This window comes from Pongo pygmaeus, chromosome 11 (assembly GCF_028885625.2).
Source record: "Pongo pygmaeus isolate AG05252 chromosome 11, NHGRI_mPonPyg2-v2.0_pri, whole genome shotgun sequence".
Classification (NCBI taxonomy): Eukaryota; Metazoa; Chordata; class Mammalia; order Primates; family Hominidae; genus Pongo; species Pongo pygmaeus.
Genome location: NC_072384.2, coordinates 27,342,342 through 27,362,663, shown reverse-complemented (window position 1 = coordinate 27,362,663; position 20,322 = coordinate 27,342,342). Strand labels below are relative to the sequence as shown.

Below are 20,322 nucleotides of genomic sequence, written 5' to 3'. Positions count from 1 at the left end.
GCCTACCACACACTCTTAGCACAAAAATGCTCAAAAAATAATTGCATAATGACTACATTTGCAATTGTTTTCCGGCGAATGACCATATTCTGAAGAGAGAGACCTCTGTGACAGGGAGCCCAAGCAAGAAGTTTTAAAGACTGAAACGCATTCTGAATAGATACTGGGATAGGCTCCAGCTGTGAGGAACAACAGGATTTTCAGAAGCACATGATCGTTACCTCACCCTCACAGATAATTTTTGCGTAGCTAACCCAGTGGCGTTGTTTTCTTTGCTAGAGTAACTGCTGATGTGGCCTTGGAAATTCACTCTGTTAAAAATAACTTTCAACCCTAATTTTGAGAGTTGATTTGAAGTTATAATTTCTCATTCTTCTTCTAAAAATCCAGAAGAATTGGCATCGGTAGCTTTATCTACATTTCTTAAAAGGTTATCAATCCCTAACATTAAGCATTTCCTGCACCTCAAAGGATCGGCTTCTCTGATCTAAATGTCTTAAACACCTCGTAAATGTGGGTTTTTTTGGTTTTGAGAAAATGACTGCCAATCTTCAATACTAGCTAGAAAAAGTCACACTCTAGAAAAAAGGGAGTACCTTTCCATTACTACTACCAAAACATAGCCCCACAAATTTAAGTTACAACATAAAGGAAATAATAAATTTTGAGCACTTTCTACATAGACATCAGTTACATCTATTTCAAAGTCACAGACCCAAAACTCACACATGTAATCATGTAAATATATATGTATGTACATAGAGATATAGAAATAGATATATATGTGTATATACATATATACTGATATATATATATATAAATTTAAACTGGCATATATATTTACACTGAGATAAATGTTTACGTGTGTGTGTGTGTGTGTGTGTGTGCTTAAATTTCCAACTCATCCTTCAGCCTGCCTGATCATTAACAACTTAATCTAAGCACATTATTATTTGTTTGTCTTGGTTTTCCAGTCCAATCCAATGTGATTTCAAAGTCAATTCTTTCACATTCTGTTTAAACTTCCTCTCAAGTTTTCTCCCTCTCTGTTCCTCCCTATGATCCTGTCTAATCTCTAGGGTCTCATGTTCTGCCACTCCAAGTAAACAGATTAATCCAGGTTTCATGGACTCTTCCAGTTGTTCAGCTCAAATTGATTATTGTTAAGGGGAATTTGAGTGCATTTGGGCCAATTTTAAAAGACAAATATGAATTTTTATGGAAATCTCCAAGTATTTTAACGTTGATAACAATTTTGTGTTATCAACTGTATGCATACCCCTGTCTTCCTCCCCATCCCAAAAAAGAGATGACTATTAGCTAGCCAGATTGCAATTTCTGTCCTGGACTCCTGAAGGGTCCATGGGTATACTTAGGGAATATATAAACCTCTTTTTCAAACTGCAGTCAACCTATTATTAATGTAGTGAAGTTAATTTAAATTCATAGCAATCAGCATTTTTAGTAAGCTAAAAAGAATAATTTAGAATGGAATGAATGGAATTGAAGGAAAAACAGAGTGAAAAGCAAGAATATTATTTTGAGAAATGTTATATTTATGTGTGTATGTGTACCAAGTGACACAGAAATTGTATTTCTGAGGAGAGTGCCCAAACAAGTTTGGAAATGCATATATATAATTTAGTTTTATTCAGTTTCCCAAATACATTTGTCCCTCAGTATCCACAAGGGATTGAGTCCAGGACCCTCTATGGGTACCAATATCTTAGGATACTCAAAACCTTTATATACAATAGTGTAATATTTGCATTTATTTTACACACAACCTCCAGTATACTTTAAATCATTTCTAAATGACTAATACCTTATAAAACTTAAATGCTATGAAAGTGGTTATCACACTGTATTATTTTTAATTGTTTTTTTTAATGTTTTCAATGGGGAGTTGGTTGAATCCACAGACTGGGAACCCAGGTACAGGGAGGGCCAACTCTAGTTCTGCACCCACAGAGGAGAGGAACATAAAAATGCGGACTCCCTAAGGCCTCCTTCCCCTCCACGTTCTTTCTTCAGTCTTCCTCTAGGGGGAGCTCAAGTTAGCTTTAGCACAGCGTGAAGCCAGTGCAGGGTCTGGCCTCCACTTCCCCAGGGGGGCGCTGCAAAAGTTTTGGTAGCCAAAGGTATCACGGTGCGCACGTCTGGAAGCATTTCCGCTCTTGAGCATTTTCGTTCCGCCGGGTGCCAGCGTTCCTGTGACGCGTTTCCTGTTGGCCAAGCTGCGCACGTGCGGCCGGAAGGGAAGTAACGTCAGCCTGAGAACGGAGTAGCTGTACTGTGTGGCGCCTTATTTTAGGCACTTGTTGGACAGAATGTCTCACCTGCCGATGAAACTCCTGCGTAAGAAGATCGAGAAGCGGAACCTCAAATTGCGGCAGCGGAACCTAAAGTTGCAGGGTGAGATGCGTTGACTCGCAGTGGCTCAGGAGTCCCACGCGCGAGCCCTGGCGCCTTCGGGCGGCCGGGGGCCCAGCCGCTCTGTGTGACGGAAGCAGCTTCCCCTGCAGCGTGTGTGATTGGGGAGACTGAAAAGGCAGCCTCCACTCGGGACCCGCGCTGCTGCCCACTCGGCGCGTGGCTCCAACGCTGCTCCTGACCTTTCTGAGCAATCAGTGTGTTCTTACAGCGTTAGAGCAGGAGGACTCCCCGTTCACTTCTAGGCTTACAACTAACCCTGCCTTTTGCATTTCCACCTTACCTTTTGATTCCCTCACCAACTGCAAGTCGCACCTCACCTCATCCCTCATTTCCGGTTATGTTACGTGGAACGTCTCATTTCCACCCACTTTTCACATCTATTTAATTCCCATATTTCTTTCTCCAAAAGCCCGTCTCGCTGTTTCCACAGAGCAGCTTTGATACTATTGCCTTCCTCTACCCACTTCCACACGCTCTCGTAGCACTTTCTCACAAGAGCTTCTACGTATTTATGTCCTGCACAGTGACCTAAATGAAAAGGATTTTACCTGAATGTCACCTTTCTTACCTACCTCATTTGCAGTCCCAGTGTCCTGACAGTGGGGCCACAGATCTTGAAGTAATTGTGTTAACCTGTTGTCCAGGTTAAGATATAAACTCCTCGAGGGAAAGGTGGTGCCTTGCCCCAGTTGGTTTTCAACAGACATTAATTGAAAAAAAATTCTGCAGGAGGCAGTAGGTTTGTGAATTTTAGGAATATGTTTTGAAGTACTCTTGTATTTCTAATTCCTATAGAATAATACTACAGCATTACTAACTACTTTTCAGCGCATATGTAAGTAAATGTGAACAAAAGATGGTGTTTTATCCTTTTCAGTAAACAAACAGGGAACCTTTGGTAAGGACATTCTCAGGTATAGTCATGCGTCGCATAACAGGAGGGGGGATACATTGTGAGAAATGCGTCATTAGGGGCTTTTGTCATTTGCGAACTTTATCTAGTTACACAAACCTAAATCTGCACACCCAGGCTACATGGTATAGCCTGTTGCTCCTAAGCTGTCATCCTGTACAGCATGTTACTGTACTATACTGAGAGAATTGTAACACAATGGTAAGTGTATGTATGGCTAAATATATCTAAACATAGAAAAGGTACAGTAAAAAGACTATGACATGAGAGATTTAGAAAATGGTACATCTGTATACAGTACTTATCATGAATGGAGTTTGCAGGACTGGAAGTTACCCTGAGCGAGTCAGTGAGCGGTGAGTGAATGTGAAGGCCTAGGACATTACTGTATACTGTAGACTTTATAAACACTGTACACTTGGGCTACACTGTTTAGTTTTTAATACTTTTATTTTTAAGTTAACCTTAGCCTGCTGTAACTTTTACCTTATAAACTTGTTAAATTTTAACCTTTTGACTCTATTAACACTCAGCTTACAACACAAGCACGTTGTACATACAGCTGTACAAAAAGTTTCCTTATGTCCTTATTCTATGTGATTTTTGTTGTTTTTTTTGTTTGTTTTTAAGCTTTTTGTTAAAAATGTAAAGACACAGACACATTCAGTATCACTGTCTTCCGCTTCCACATCTTGTCCCACTGGAAGATCTTCAGGGGCAACAATAGGCATGGAGATGTCATCTCCTATGATAACAGTGCCTTCTAAAATACCTCTCTCCCTGAGGCTCTTTTACAGTCGACTCTTTTTTTTTTTTTTAATAAGTGGAAGGAGTAAACTCTAAAATAATGATCAAAAGTATAGTAAATACATAAACAAGTAACAGTTTATTATCACGTATTATGTATTGTACATAATTATGTGTGCTGTACTTTATACGACTGGCATCACAGTAGATTTGTTTACACTAGCATCACTACAAACATGAGTAATATGTTGCACTACGACATTGCAGTTACTGATGGCACTAGGTGATGGGAATTTTTTAGCTCCGTTATAATCTTATGGAGCCACTGTATATGTTGTCCTTAATTCACAGAAATGTCATTGTGCACACATTACTGTATTTACGTATGATAAATATTGGAGCAAATAAGTAGTCTTATCAACTGAATTTTCAACTCACTGCAGTCTAGAAGAGTTGGGGTTGAATGTTTTGAAGTGGTATGAAAAATAGTACTTGTGTGAATGAGTTGTAAATGTCTTTTTCAATATATCAGTTAATCTTATGTTTATCAAATACTTATGTTTATTCTGTAACTGCCATTATCTGACCTCATCTGTTTAAATATTTGACCTCATTGAAGTTTTCCTGTCCTAGACTCCTTAAAGTCAGATGTACAGTCTTTTGCAGTTAAGAAATCAATATAGCTGTCCCTTTTCCAGTATTTTTTCTTTAAGATAACTTACTTTCCCTATAAGGGAACACCATAAAATTATAAGTTGTTTTAATTACATGAAAGAGAAGAAAAGCTAAATAATTCGTGTCAGGAAGCCACAGAAGTTCTCATTTGGGATTTCAGTGTTTCTAAGTAAACTTCTCCTTCTTTGTCACAGTATATGTTCTGTTTATTTAAACAGGGGCCTCAAATCTGACCCTATCAGAAACTCAAAATGGAGATGTATCTGAAGAAACAATGGGAAGTAGAAAGGTTAAAAAATCAAAACAAAAGCCCATGAATGTGGGCTTATCAGAAACTCAAAATGGAGACATGTCTCAAGAAGCAGTAGAAAATATAAAAGTTAAAAAATCTCCCCAGAAATCCACTGTATTAACCAATGGAGAAGCAGCAATGCAGTCTCCCAATTCAGAATCAAAAAAGAAAAAGAAGAAAAAGAGAAAAATGGTGAATGATGCTGAGCCTGGTAGGTATTTATTATCTTTGAACTTCAGCCATTTAGTTTTTCACAGACGGTTATCGTTCCTCTTTCTGTTACTATTGTGTGCACATGACATGAGAATTCCCTGTAGTCACCAGTATATTAGAGATTAGCCTGGTAGCTAATGGAAACATTTTATTGGCCGAAGCGGGGAGTCCATGTCAACTTTTCTCAAAATATTGAGGAATATATTTTTAATTTCACTAACCTTGAAGAAAACCTCACTCTCAGAAAAGACTCTCCTTAGAGTTCTAGAAATTTTCTCTTCTTTTTAAGTTACATTTTTTCTTGCTTGATTCTTCCCATTTTCCTTCCATAAATTCCTCCCTATGAAAGGAGTATTAGTTACAAAGTATATAAAGTAGGAAACTTCTGAATAAATAGAACATTAACTTCCAAGTGCTAAGAATGGCAGGAGGAAAAGGAAGGAATATTTTTTGAAGATGATGGAATTTCAGTAAGCTCGGATGAAAGAATGGACATTTTAATTGAGACTTGTACAAGCAGAGATGTCAAGGTAGGATAAGATGGGGTCAGCAAACTATCCCTCCTTCTACCTGTTTTTGTAAAAAAAGTTTTACTGGGTCATAGCAATGCCTATTTGGTTGTGTTTATGGCAACAGAGATCGTATGACCTGCAAAGCCTTAAATATTTACTGTCTGGCCCTTTGCAGCAAGTTTGCCAGCCCCTGAGTTAGAACATCCTATTCATGTATTTTACCTGAAATAAGGATTTTATTTAGAAAGGAGCTTTGAACTTTTCCAAACATGCATTGCAGTCTCCATGATGCCTACACACAGAAGTCATTGTCATCCTGTCCTAAAATTATTGCCTTCACAATTCTTGTTTTGAGTATGCCCCAGGAAGTGGTATTATTTCTGCTCTCAAGCATTGAATCACAATGCTGGGAGTTCTAACCTTATGGGATTTTTTTGGGTTTTTTTTGTTTGTTTTTTTATGAGATGAAGTCTCACTGTGTTGTCCAAGGTGGTCTTGAACTCCTGGGCTCAAGTGATCCTCCCACCTCGGCTTCCCAAAGTGCTGGGATTACAGGCAGAAGCCACCACACCCAGCCACCTTATGGGTACATTTTAAGAACTATTCCAGGGAAAACAAAATAAGCCATGGAGACTAGCTGAAGACTGAAGATACCTATGGCTTTTGAACATGTAGGTCCTACAAAGTTGACTCTTTCCTGGAAGGGTGGCCGTCAGGTACAGGGAGGAGACCAGTACTGAGCTACAGAGAGTCCTGGGTTCTGGTCTAAGTTCTTTTCAAACATCACTAATTGCCATGTATTTTTATATAAGCACAGCATGTGGTTAATCCATTTGACCCGGAGTCGAACATTGAAAAGATAAGTGAGAGGTAAGACTGAAAAGGTAGTTGGGGCCACATGAAAGTTGTGAATGTAGAAATGAGGGTGGGAGGAAGCCCTGCCTTTCCTCCCACACTCATCCCTGATAGCCAAGGTGCAGTCCAGTGTATGCCAGCCAGGCAAGTGGATTGTTGCCCTTCCTTTACAGTCTATCTCTAGTAACATGAAGAGCCTTTGATAGTAATTGGCATGGGAGGAAAAATGACTACTTATAATGAGTTTTTAATGATTATGTTAATCAGGTATGCTTTCTTTTCCCTCAGTGGAGTATGTGAAACTTATAATTGGTATGTTTATACTGTTCAGTTGAACTTTTAAAAGTTTTAAATGAGATGGTATAATACATTAAGAAGCCTAAAAAGTTTTGTCACCAAGTCTGTCTGTACCCTGGGTTTTTAAATACAACCAATCATTTTTCACCAAACAGAATTCTTAACAAATTAATACAGAATATACTTAGCTTTTGAAAATACACGTCTTTACATCAGAGAGCTGTTTGTTGATCTCATTTGGAATTTTATTTTAAGGAAAAATTTTTTCGGGTTTTGTCTTTTAAAACCAAAGATACAAAAAAAGCAAAAACTGAAAACAAAGGGCAACCTGAAGAAGAAAGTGCCGAGACTCCTAAAGAAACAGAGAATAATGTGGAGAAGCCAGATAATGATGAAGATGAGAGTGAGGTGCCCAGCCTGCCCCTGGGACTGACAGGTAACATCCAGGAAGTTTTCTAGATGTAGCTTCTTTAAAATGTGCCTCGCTTAGAGGATTATAGGTTTGAAGGTTCAGTTGTGACTTTCAGTTTACCTGAAAAAAGTAACTATCAACAAGAAACTTTTTTCATATCTTTCTGCTGCTTTTTCTCTTTATCTTCTATTTTGTGGTGTTTTTGTTCTTTTTCTTCCCTATTTTTTCCTTTTGTTCATTCCTGACACTAAATATTTTATATGCACACTAGCAGCTTCTAGGATTCCTTGGTTTGTCCTTTTCTAAGTCTCATTCTATGTTGTAATAGGAAAATCATTGGCCCTGTACGAGGTTAACCTCCTTTGGCCTTTGTTCCTTTATAAAGTCGAGTTTAGGGTAGAATTCACTGCTCCTAACCAGGTATGTCTAGGAGTTACTTGAGTTGTTTATTTGGTTTGGGTTGGTTGGTTTGTTAAAATGTTGAGCCTCAATCCTAGACCTGCTTAATCCATATTGCAAACGTTTTGTTAGTAGCTCTCGAGCAGGGAAACTCACCCCTCGAGTAAGATGAGTAACTCATCCTGGTTTGCCCAGAACTTTAACAGTTTTAGCACTGAAGGTTCTGAATCCCAGGAACCTCCTGTGTCCCTAGCCTACTGAGAAGATTGGTCATCCTAAGCCTCAGAGACATTTTTGGTTCTCAGAGCTAGGAGCAGTCTGCTGGCATCTGGTGAGTAGAGGTCAGAAACACTGCATAATATCTTATAATGCATAGGATAGTGTTTCACAACAAAGAATTATTCAGCCCAGATGTCAGCAATGCCAAGGTCAAGAGTGATTGGTTTACACCATGGGCATGTGGAGTGTGAGGAACCCCCAGATGATTTTGATGCCTTCTGCGGAGCCACCACTGTACTACTTGATATGTAGGCTCAGCCTAACATTCTGTGGCTGTATCTGATTCTTCTGTGTCTTGTTGGAGTGAGATTAACAGGTTTTTTTTTTATTGACTTCACACTCAGTTTTTATGAATGCTCAGTGTTGTCACTTTTATATCAGATTTCTTAAACATTTCATTGTCTCTGGACTCTCATTATTTTCCTTGTTTTGGTATTTTTATTTTATATAAATTCCTTGGTTATACCTCCTTTCCACCCCTTGTTTTGTTATAGTATGGGCTCTGGACTATAACTCACACGGCCATTAACAGTGGAGAAACTTGAAAGATATAGGGTCTTTTTCTTGATATTATCACATATGAATAATTAAGGTTTAGCCTTTTCTTACTGTGGGAAGCTTTTCTAAGCAAAATAGATTTAGGCAACTGTAGCAATACTAACTTTTTTGAAAAAAGATAAATTTGCTAATGATAAATTGTCTTCTGTTTAGGAGCTTTTGAGGATACTTCGTTTGCTTCTCTATGTAATCTTGTCAATGAAAACACCCTGAAGGCAATAAAAGAAATGGGTTTTACAAACATGACTGAAATTCAGCATAAAAGTATCAGACCGCTTCTGGAAGGCAGGTATGATTAACACTGAAGCTTAGATATTGGCATCTATTTTTAGAACTAGTAGATTATAAAGAACATACCAGTATATTCTGTTGATTTTGTACTATATGTTGGGTCGTGTATCCAGCATACATTAAAGGCTTTAAGTTAATTACTGATGTTTGAAGGAAAGTGTTCGAAAGGTGTTCGCTTCTGTTGTAGCACAGTTCTGACTTACGATTTCGGTATATAACCCAGGTGATCAGTTTCAGCGCTGTAGATGTTTCTTGTTCATGTTCTAGCCTTAGTGCCTAAGGTGTGTGTATGTAGTACATCGTAAATGAGTAGGCTAAATGTCTTTCTCCTTTCCCTTTTTAATATTTAGGGATCTTCTAGCAGCTGCAAAAACAGGCAGTGGTAAAACCCTGGCTTTTCTCATCCCTGCGGTTGAACTCATTGTTAAGTTAAGGTTCATGCCCAGGAATGGTAAGCGTTCATCTACTTGTTTCTGCCATTATTTCACTAGAGGTTTATTGTAGCTGTTATGGACTCAGTGGTGACAACCACATTTAGACTTTTACCATATATCATTTTTAGGAACAGGAGTCCTTATTCTCTCACCTACTAGAGAACTAGCCATGCAAACTTTTGGTGTTCTTAAGGAGCTAATGACTCACCACGTGCATACCTATGGCTTGATAATGGGTGGCAGTAACAGATCTGCTGAAGCACAGAAACTTGCTAATGGGATCAACATCATTGTGGCCACACCAGGCCGTCTGCTGGACCATATGCAGGTAAGAGATGTAGTGCTTGTCTCATTGTCTTGTATGAAACATAAACTGACAACTAATGGTTGTTCTTTGTCCTTTGTTTTGTTAGAATACCCCAGGATTTATGTATAAAAACCTGCAGTGTCTGGTTATTGATGAAGCTGATCGTATCTTGGATGTGGGGTTTGAAGAGGAATTAAAGCAAATTATTAAACTTTTGCCAAGTAAGTAGGTAGCATCTGCATTTGGTTTGCAAAGTATCTGTTGGAGGTAGATAAGAGTTGTTCCTATAGAGAAACTGTACTATTGCCAGAACTTTACCATAGCCAAGTGAGGTAGTTGTGCCAATTAATCTGAAAGGTAGTTTGGAATACAAGCATCAAATGTATTAATAACTTGATATAATAGTTTTGCTGTTTTAGAAGTTATAATGCACGTTAAACAGTCTTCACATAGGTCCTATCCTCCACCTCTTGCCCATTCTTACCTCATCTAACATCCCCCAAGTAGCCACAGATTTGTTGCCTTACTTGTACATACCTTGGTTATAGTACTTGCAACATTATGAACTGATTATAACTAAGACCATGGTTTCCTTCATTATATAATTTATTTTTAAAAGCTTTATCAAAGTATAATTGACGTAATTGTATGTACACATTTATAATGTACAATTTGATGTTCTTTGATTTGTTTACCACTGTGACATCATCACTGCAATCAAGAAAATGAACATGTCCATCACACTCAAAGGTTTCCTCCTGCCCATTTTCAATTTCTCCCTCCCAACCCTCCTTACATATATACTTCGTCACCAAGTGAGTGTTGATCTGTTTTCTGCTGCTAGATTAGGTTGCATTTTCTGGAAATAAAGTTGCTGTGAACAGTCATCTACAACTCTTTGTAGAGGCACATATCTCCTTTTCTCTTAAGTAAACCTAGGAGTGTCCTAGTTGGTATATGTTTAGTGTATGTTTAACTTTTTAAAAAACTGCCAGATGTTTTCCAAAGCAGCTGTACCATTTAACATTCCTATGAGCAGTGTATGAAAGTTCCAGTTCCTCCTATTAAGTCTTGACCATTAGATAATGTTAGCCCCAAGTTTGTTCTCTTTTAAAGTTGTGGTATTCTTGTCCTTTGAGTTTCTATATAAATTTTAGAATTGGTTTGTCAGTTTCTCCCCCTTCCCTCCAAAAAAGTCTCGGATCTTAATTGAGATTTTATTGAATAGAGATTGTTGGAGGAAGACAATATTGAGTAATGTAACCCATAATAAGGTATATCTCCATGTATTCGATATTTTATTTCTCTGTAATATTTAGGGGGGTTCGGGATACAGGTTTATTCACATCTTTTGTCAGATTTATCCCTGAGTATTTCATTAAAATTTCAAATTCCAGTTGCTCGTTGCTTTAATACATACATATATACACACACACATATACACACATATATATACACACACGGTTGAATTTTATATTGATCTTGTATCTAGCAAGACAGTTAATCCTGTGCTGAATGATTATTCAGTATGACTTTCCAGATGACTGTGGCCTTTTGGATTTTCTATATAGGCAATCATGTGCAGATAAGACAGTTTCACCTCTTTATTTAATTTTTCTTTTCCTGCCTGATTGCCCTGGCCAGAACCTCCAGTATGGTGCTGAATAGAAGTGGTGAGAGCAGAGATCCATGTCTTGGTTCTGATCTTAGGGGAAAGCATTCAGTCTTTTACCATTAACTACATATGAAGTTAGCTGCAGGTTTTATGTAGATGCCTTTCATCAGATTGAGGAAGATCCCTTCTGTTCCTAGTTTGCTGAGGATTTTTAATCAGAACTAGATGGTCAAATGTTTTTTTTCTGTCCGCTGAAATAATCATGTTTTTTCTTTAGTTAACATAGTGAATTGTATTGGTTGATTTTTCAAATGTTGAACCAACCTGCATTTCTAGAATAAACCTGATCCATTTCTAGAATAAACATGATCCATTATCCTTTTTATATATTGCTGAATTCACTTTACTAAAATTCTATTTCGAATTTTGTATATGTGCTCACGAATTGTATTGGTCCATAGTTTTCTTGTCATGTCATGTCAGGTTTTTGTATAGTGTAATGACTGACTTCAAAGAATGAGTTGACATATAAGCCCCCTCTTTAATTTATTGGAGAGTTTGTGAATAATTGATGTTTCTTTCTTAAATGTTCAGTAGAATTCACCAGTGGAATCCATTTGGGCCTGGAATTTTCTTTACATGAAGGTTATAACTAAAATTTCTTTAGTAGATATAAGGCTATTTAAAGTTTTCCTATTTTCTTCAGTTGCTTGTCTTCAAAGGAGTTTGTCCATTTCATCTAAGTCCTCAAATTTATGGACCTAGTGTTTCACAATATACCCTTTATACCTTTTGTAGTATTTGTAGAATCTGTAGAGACATCATATCTCCCATTTCTGATATCTCTACCTAGAATATTTGTAGTTGTGAGGCAATTGTAAAGATTCCCTAAAAGATTGGGGTTATTTTTATATGTATCTGTTTCAGCACGTAGACAGACTATGCTCTTTTCTGCCACCCAAACTCGAAAAGTTGAAGACCTGGCAAGGATTTCTCTGAAAAAGGAGCCATTGTATGTTGGTGTCGATGATGATAAAGCTAATGCAACAGTGGATGGTCTTGAGCAGGTACTTTTTATCAATAACTGAAAACTGTAGGGATCTTACTTGGTGTTTTTATGTAATTGTTAGAAGGATCATTCACAAAGCAAATGGGTTAATGAACTTTTAAACTGCTGTAGGTGAGGCATGACAGTTTACACACTATATTTATCAGTGCTGTTGATCAAATTACACAAGTTAGGAAATGGAAAATGTCCACTTGGTTCATTTGTATCTGTCTGCTTAAACACTTTCTAGGGATATGTTGTTTGTCCTTCTGAAAAGAGATTCCTTCTGCTCTTTACATTCCTTAAGAAGAACCGAAAGAAGAAGCTTATGGTCTTCTTTTCATCTTGTATGTCTGTGAAATACCACTATGAGTTGCTGAACTACATTGATTTGCCCGTCTTGGCCATTCATGTAAGTGATGATGATGAGCTCATTGAAAACAGGGTATGCTTATTAAATCCTATAGATTATAGGATTGGAGGTATTGCCCTCTCCTCGAAACACTGTTCTGAGTAGTTTGATCACCACTAGATGATGGATCCTGTGTGAGGGGAGCGCTGCTGGGTGTGGAGGGGTATGAAGACTTCCAAAGAGTACAAGACACCATCCTCCTTGAGGGGCTTGCGGAACAGTTGGGGAAATAGGACATAGGCCAAGGGATAAGCTCAAAATAAAGTAGGGTAACAGTTCCACAATTTGGGGGTTCTACTGCTAGTCTTCCTCAAGATTCCAGCTCTAATGGATGTTTGTATTTAATTCTAGGGAAAGCAAAAGCAAAATAAGCGTACAACCACATTCTTCCAGTTCTGCAATGCAGATTCGGGAACACTGTTGTGTACAGATGTGGCAGCAAGAGGACTGGACATTCCTGAAGTCGACTGGATTGTTCAGTATGACCCTCCGGATGACCCTAAGGTAACTGGCATCTTTGGAATATCTTCAGAATGACTCTGCATTAAAAGTTCACTTATTCTCCCAGTTCCCTGACAGAAACTGCATTCAAGGTAAAGATCCCTACTATACAGTGACTGCAGTATTTCTCTGGTATTGATAAGTATTTAAGGCTTTTCAGGGCTCAAAGGGGCTGTGCAAGAGGACTGAAAAGGATCAGTGGGACTTAAGTTATGAAAATGAGATCCTTGGAATGATCTCTTAAGAACAGCAGATGCCTGAAGGAAATAAAATGCTTAAGGAAGTAGATAAGCTTCTGTAGTATATGTGGTAGAATAAGCTTCATTGCGAAGTATTTTCAACAAACAATGGATTAAAGCCATTGTGATGATGAAGCACACATAATACTCATTTTATTAGATCACTGTTAATGCAAACATCATGTCCAGCCCTTTTTTTTGTTGTTGTTGTTTTTTGGCCTCAATCATTGGCCTATTGAGGGTGATGTGCGCAGAGCGATTGCTGGCCCAGCTTTATGGGGTTGTGGTGAAGGTGTGTGTGGCCCAGCACCACGAGAGTACACCATCTCAGTACAGACATGCACATACTCAGGATGCATACACGCAAATGGGCTCATATGGAAGTCACTGTGTTAACTCAGGTTTTCTTTTCCTACCAAAGGAATATATTCATCGTGTGGGTAGAACAGCCAGAGGCCTAAATGGAAGAGGGCATGCCTTGCTCATTTTGCGCCCAGAAGAATTGGGTTTTCTTCGCTACTTGAAACAATCCAAGGTAAAGATCTGTACTTGGAGAAAGATTTCCTTGGTGTAGGGATTGTTAGCAAGCAACATTTCTACATTTGTCAGAGGAGTCTCGAGTCTGACCAGTGCTGTTACAACCATTCTTATGGCAATTAAGCAAGTAAGGTTTTATGTACTTCTAGCCCAAGAAGTGAGCACAGAAGAAACTGCCCACATGGCTCGGCTTTGTAGCTCTGTTACCCAGCAACACCTCTGTGTCCCAGCCTCTCCTTTCCCGTTCCCTCCAGCCCTCTTTGAAACCTTTTCCACTCCTTTGAAGCTCCCTCACACCTAGTCATCTCTGCTTCTGCTCCCCTTCTTTCCTCTTACCTCGTGTGAAGCAGTGGGGAATCCTCGTTCGCTCTAGCCTCTGCCTCCTCCACTGCCCTCTGTCTCCTATTCATCAACTCTTGGCGTACAGTCTCTTCTTTGCAGTTGGCTCTTTACCATCTCAAATTTCTCACTGTAAAAAAGTAACTTCAACCTTAAACCTACTCTTCTACCCCTGCCTGCAGGATAGCTACTGTCTGTTGCCTTTCCTCAGTCGGCCTTATTGGAAAAATGGCTTATATTCTTGCCAGTTACCTTCCTCTCAGGCCCCAAACAGCCAAATTTGGCTTTAGCTTTCTACTGTTGCACCAGAATAGAATCCATCAGAACCCTAGGTGGCCTCTTTATTGCTAGGCCATGGGGATGCATATCAGGCCTTCTCCTCCCTGACATTTACATCCTTATTGGCCTAATTGGCATAGTCTTGCTGATAGGCTTCCTCTACCCTGTAACTACAGGCAGTTCCCTGAAATTGCTCTATAGCGTTTGCACGCTTTCTCCAGAATGCTTGGTTTCAGCTAGCCCCTGTCTTTGCTGGGAAGCCATCTCTTATCTCCTGCCTCCTCCTTGTTCCCACAGCACAGGTGCTCATCAGGTTGACATTTCTTTTTTTTTTTTTTTTTTTTTTTATTATTATACTTTAAGTTCTAGGGTACATGTGCACAATGTGCAGGTTTGTTACATATGTATACATGTGCCATGTTGGTGTGCTGCACCCATAAACTCGTCATTTATGTTAGGTATGTCTCCTAATGCAATTCCTCCCCCTGCCCCCAACGCCACGACAGGCCCCGGTGTGTGATATTCCCTACCCTGTCTCCAAGTGTTCTTATTGTTCGATTCCCACCTATGAGTGAGAACATGCAGTGTTTGGTTTTCTGTCCTTTCGATAGTTTGCTCAGAATGATGGTTTCCAGCTTCATCTATGTCCCTACAAAGGACATGAACTCATCCTTTTTTATGGCTGCATAGTATTCCATGGTGTATATATGCCACATTTTCTTAATCCAGTCTATCACTGATGGACATTTGGGTTGGTTCCAAGTCTTTGCTATTGTGAATAGTGCCACAATAAACATACGTGTGCATGTGTCTTTATAGCAGCATGATTTATAATCCTTTGGGTGTATACCCAGTAATGGGATGGCTAGGTCAAATGGTATTTCTAGTTCTAGATCCTTGAGGAATTGTCACACTGTCTTCCACAATGGTTGAACTAGTTTACAGTCCCACCAACAGTGTAAAAGTGTTCCTATTTGTCCACATCCTCTCCAGCACCTGTTGTTTCCTGACTTAATGATCGCCATTTTAACTGGTGTGAGGTGGTATCTCATTGTGGTTTTGATTTGCATTTCTCTGATGGCCAGTGATGATGAGCATTTTTTCATGTGTCTTTTGGCTGCATAAATGTCTTTTGAGAAGTGTCTGTTCATATCCTTTGCCTACTTTTTGATGTGGTTGTTTGATTTTTTTCTTGTAAATTTGTTTAAGTTCTTTGTAGATTCTGGATATTAGCCATAGCCAAAATTGACAAATGGGATCTAATTAAACCAAAGAGCTTCTGCACAGCAAAAGAAACTACCATCAGAGTGAACAGGCAACCTACAGAATGGGAGAAAATTTTTGCAATCTACCTATCTGACAAAGGGCTAATATCCAGAATCTACAGGTTGACATTTCATTACTTATCTTTCTCCCCCACAAAACGGCAAGCTCTCTGAGGGCAGAGTCCAGGACTTAGGCACCTATTTTCTCTCTAGCACCTGGCACAGGCCTGTTGCTTTTCTAGTTATCTAATGAGTGAAAACTGATGGCAGATCCATCCTGTAGGAGTTTGTGGTCATCCTGGCCTCCAGTGTCACAAGCCTCAAAACAGGACTGTGGAGTATTAGGACCCCTCTTCTGACATGGAGAAAAGGGGCTGATGGCCCTTCTGACTAGAAGCTTCAAGCTGATTCATGGTTCCAGATAGTTAGGATTATAGAGATTCTTGCTCCAGATAGTTAGGATTATAGAGATTCTTGCAGAAAAGTGCTTTACTGACTCTATCCCTATCCAATTCCTTGCCTTTCAGAAAGAAAGAAGTGCAGATTGCCTAACTCAGCAGAGCAAAGATGAAACTTTCCCATCAGCATTGGGAGACTAGAAAAAGCAGATTTTCCTGTCTGTCCTGAGGGAATTTCATAGGCCAGTTAATCCTTTCCTGTCTTCAGTACCCAATATCGGAATGCTGATCATCCTGGTTTACTAATCTTAATACTTTTAATTTCTAGGTTCCATTAAGTGAATTTGACTTTTCCTGGTCTAAAATTTCTGACATTCAGTCTCAGGTATGTGCTTTTTAAACGTTTGTGAGTAAGCAGGAATCTTGTCCCAGCACTCTCTTTGTAGTGATTCATTGGGCAATCACTGTCCTTTAAAGTCTACTCTGTCCTAAAGTGAGGATCAGGCTGTGTGGTGTGTAAGGTTTCTTGTTATTCTAGTTACCACCACTCTGTGCCCTCTTTAAATGTTTTCCATGGAGTGGCTTTGCTCTAGGATACTTAAAATCTGGTGTTTTGGAGGTTTTTGTTTGTTTTTGTTTATTAAAACGAGTGTTTCTTTCTATTTCAGCTTGAGAAATTGATTGAAAAGAATTACTTTCTTCATAAGTCAGCCCAGGAAGCATATAAGTCATACATACGAGCCTATGATTCCCATTCTCTGAAACAGATCTTTAATGTTAATAACTTAAATTTGTCTCAAGTTGCTCTGTCATTTGGCTTCAAGGTGCCTCCCTTCGTTGATCTGAGTATCCTTTTCTTTAATGAAGTTATCCTGGAACTAAGGAACAAAGCTTGACAGAGGGGCATTTTGGGCTTTGCCGTGGATTGGTATGTGTTCTGGCTCAGACTGGAGGCTCCAGTGTTCGCCCTGGTCAATGTCTGCTCGTCTGTGCTAGCACAGGACATAGAGGTTGGATGGGGTAAGCAGGGATTAATCATTAGGATGGGGTTACAGGGACAAGGCAGCTTATGCCTTGAGCCTTCAAAAGACAAAGAAATTTGACTGTCAAGGAGAGACAGAGACAGTTGTGTGTTCCAGGCAGAAACACAGGTGAAAAAGCAAAACTTCAGTGTTTGCTGAGGCTGCACTGTGCACGGTACTTAGGTGAATGGGATGTTTTGAAGCTAAAGAGAGGATGGGACCTTTCAAGGAGTTTTAATCCTCTTAGAGCCCCTGAAGGATTTTATACAAGAAAGTGGCAAGTTCAGCAAAAGAAAATAAAACTTAGGTGTTGCTTAAAGATAAAAGGCAGGAGTACTTCCAGTTGCTTCAATTGTGATTTATAATTTGTGCCTTTCAGAAGAAGAAACTGAGCAACTGAAATGAGGCCTGTGCTTCAGTGCCATGGGAGTAACTTCTGAGGGGACTAGAAGACCAAATTTTGGGTCACTGTCCCCATTGTAAGCATTGAGTAAATGTCAGCTGAAATGAATATATGTCAAGTCTTGTCGAAGGAAGAGCAGCTCCTTCACTTAGGCATTCCTAAATCAATTCCGAAGAGAAATGATAGTCATTTGTTTTGACACAGGAGGTGTTTTTTTAATGTGCTCCTATCAACTTCCTGATTAAACTCATAAATCGTTATTCACTGTCATGAATTTCATTGTGTGGAAGAAATAATTAATATGACCATCACACACCGAAGTTTAAAATCATACCTGCTAATTTTAAGTCCACAGTCACGTGGCTGCTCCTAATTTTCTGGAAATTTATTGCATAGGTTTATGTTCCCACATTTTCATTGTTGAGAATGGGGTTGTGGAGGAACAGTAGTGTTCATGCTGGTTTTTTTCTCTGTAGATGTTAGATTGGAGTTCATTATCTTTTTTGCTTGATTTCCTTAACGTTTGCCTCCAGACATCAACAGCAATGAAGGCAAGCAGAAAAAGCGAGGAGGTGGTGGTGGATTTGGCTACCAGAAAACCAAGAAAGTTGAGAAGTCCAAAATCTTTAAACACATTAGCAAGAAATCATCCGACAGCAGGCAGTTCTCTCACTGAAGACATGCCTTTCTTTCATCTTGAATAACTTTGTCCTAAAATGAATTTTTTTCCCCTTGATTTAACAGGATTTTTGTAGACTTTCGAATTTGGACTTACCTAACAAAAGTATAAATTGACTTGGGTTGCAAGCACTGAGCACTGTTACTTCTATCAAGTCTCTCTTTTATTTTTGGGATATAAAACAGGCTTTAGTTTTCTTGGTTGCCCAAGGGCAGAGCAAGGAATATCTGGTGTTTCTTGTGATGACAATATTTTAATTTTAAATATCCCTCCCTTATACACACGAGTGTATGTTACCGTTTTAATATAATTCTTTTTGTACCTTTCCTTCTTGTTTCGTGAAGATTTTTGTGGCATGGGTTGCTGTGCTCACTGCTGTAAAAGGTGACCTAGTGTACTGGGCAGCTGGTGGCAGTGCAGAAAAGAGTCTCAGGTTATTTTTTGTTTTTAGTTATTTCTTGGACCTTGACAGTATCTAATGACTCCTTCTGAAAATGCTGCAGTATAAAAGAGCAAAGAGCTTTGGGAAATACGTAAGAAGCACCTTAAGATAAGGGTGGCATTGCTTTTATAGATTCTTGATTTTAAAGCAACGGGCCTTTCTCAGGTGTTTCATTTTTTGGAGCAAAAACTATGGGTTGTAATTTGAATACAGTGTCACTAAGCAGTTATAATGTTTGATGGGTGGGGGGTAGGAAGAGGATGGAATTGAGATGTTTGAGCCTCATTTACATCAATAGAAGTGTAATGTACTGCATTTCTTCATTTGGTAACATAACAAAGACTTTAAAAACACACATACAAAGAATGATGATGCTCCTCATTAAGATTTGTTTAATTCAAGGTGGCTTGGATTTAGTTAAGCCTTTGCACTCTGTAGAGTGCTTAGAAGACAAGGGCAACTTACTTGGAGTCAGAGCCAGGCCATCAGACAGTGCCCAGCACACATTAATGTTAGCTTCTTTCTGAGAAAAAAATACCTCTTCCACGCCCTGAAACAAAAAATACATTTGCTGTGAAGATTGAAAATGAACAAAGTTAGAAAAAAAAACAGCAAAATCAGTGATTTAGTCAGATGAGTTTTTTGTTGTAGGAGCACTTGATTTCTAGTGTGTTTTGTATAGTATATAATTACAAGATAGTACATTTTGTAGCAGTTGAAAGCCAAAGTTGCTAGCATCATTTTGCTGTTGTGCCAGTTAATCATAGGATCCCATTAAATAAGTGTGCTAACATCTAATGTAGAGAAAACTGGTAAAGAACATTCCAGTAGGAAAAGAAAAGAACAATATTCCATTTCTGGGCTTGGCCACCATCACCCTGGTCGGACCTGTCCTGGGCTTCCAACCTTGACTGCTGAGCTCCTGGCTTAGCTTCTTGGGTTCCTAATTCCTGGTGTTTAATAACTCTCTCCACGATCATGTTTTTCTGATTTTTTTTTTCAGAAATAATGTTTTTTAAAAGACAAAAGCAAAGGGAAGAATAATTACTGAGCAGAAGTAAATACTGTTGGTATTTTGTACATAATCTAATTTTTATATGCATGTTTGTGCTTTTTAATTTTTTTATCAAAAATTAAGTCATCTACCTACTACTCGTAACCAGCTTGTTTCATAACATGTTATTTTCCTGTGTCATTAAATAATTACCTCAATGTTGTATTTCGTTTATGGATGCTTTGTTGACCCTTGGTTGGTCTGCCAGGATTTAGGTTCAAGATACCTACCTGATTGTGCCAAACTGGCTGTCCCTATCTCAGTATGTCTTGTGCTCCTACTAGTCTTCAGATTGTTTACCTCTAGTATGAGTCAGTCTCTAGAGGTTTTGTGAGAAAAGCATATAAACAAAGTGGACAGGGTTGGCCCTGCTATATGAGGACTTACTTCAGGTCCATTAGCAGCCTCGTCCGTGATCTCCATTACCTGTAGTCAACTGTAGTCTGACTAGGTCACTACAGTACAATAA

At 38.8% G+C, this 20,322-nt stretch overlaps 1 protein-coding gene across 2 annotated transcripts; it reads left to right on the top strand.

Moving 5' to 3' along the window:
• Positions 1-2,218: 2,218 nt before the first annotated feature.
• On the top strand, positions 2,219-20,011 carry DDX18 (DEAD-box helicase 18). 2 transcript variants are annotated; one of them, XM_054477318.2, is made up of 14 exons: positions 2,219-2,415; positions 4,990-5,274; positions 7,233-7,376; positions 8,742-8,877; positions 9,230-9,330; positions 9,442-9,641; positions 9,727-9,841; positions 12,163-12,302; positions 12,534-12,695; positions 13,047-13,199; positions 13,857-13,970; positions 16,582-16,638; positions 16,922-17,099; positions 18,212-20,011. In XM_054477318.2, exons 1-14 carry the CDS (start codon positions 2,331-2,333, stop codon positions 18,352-18,354), a joined length of 2,013 nt encoding a protein of 670 aa, XP_054333293.1. In that variant the 5' UTR covers positions 2,219-2,330; the 3' UTR covers positions 18,355-20,011. The 2 variants fall into 2 exon arrangements, with proteins under 2 accessions (XP_054333293.1, XP_054333294.1); XM_054477319.2 differs by lacking the exon at positions 16,582-16,638 and having other exon boundaries at positions 2,228-2,415.
• The last annotated feature ends 311 nt before the right edge of the window (positions 20,012-20,322 follow it).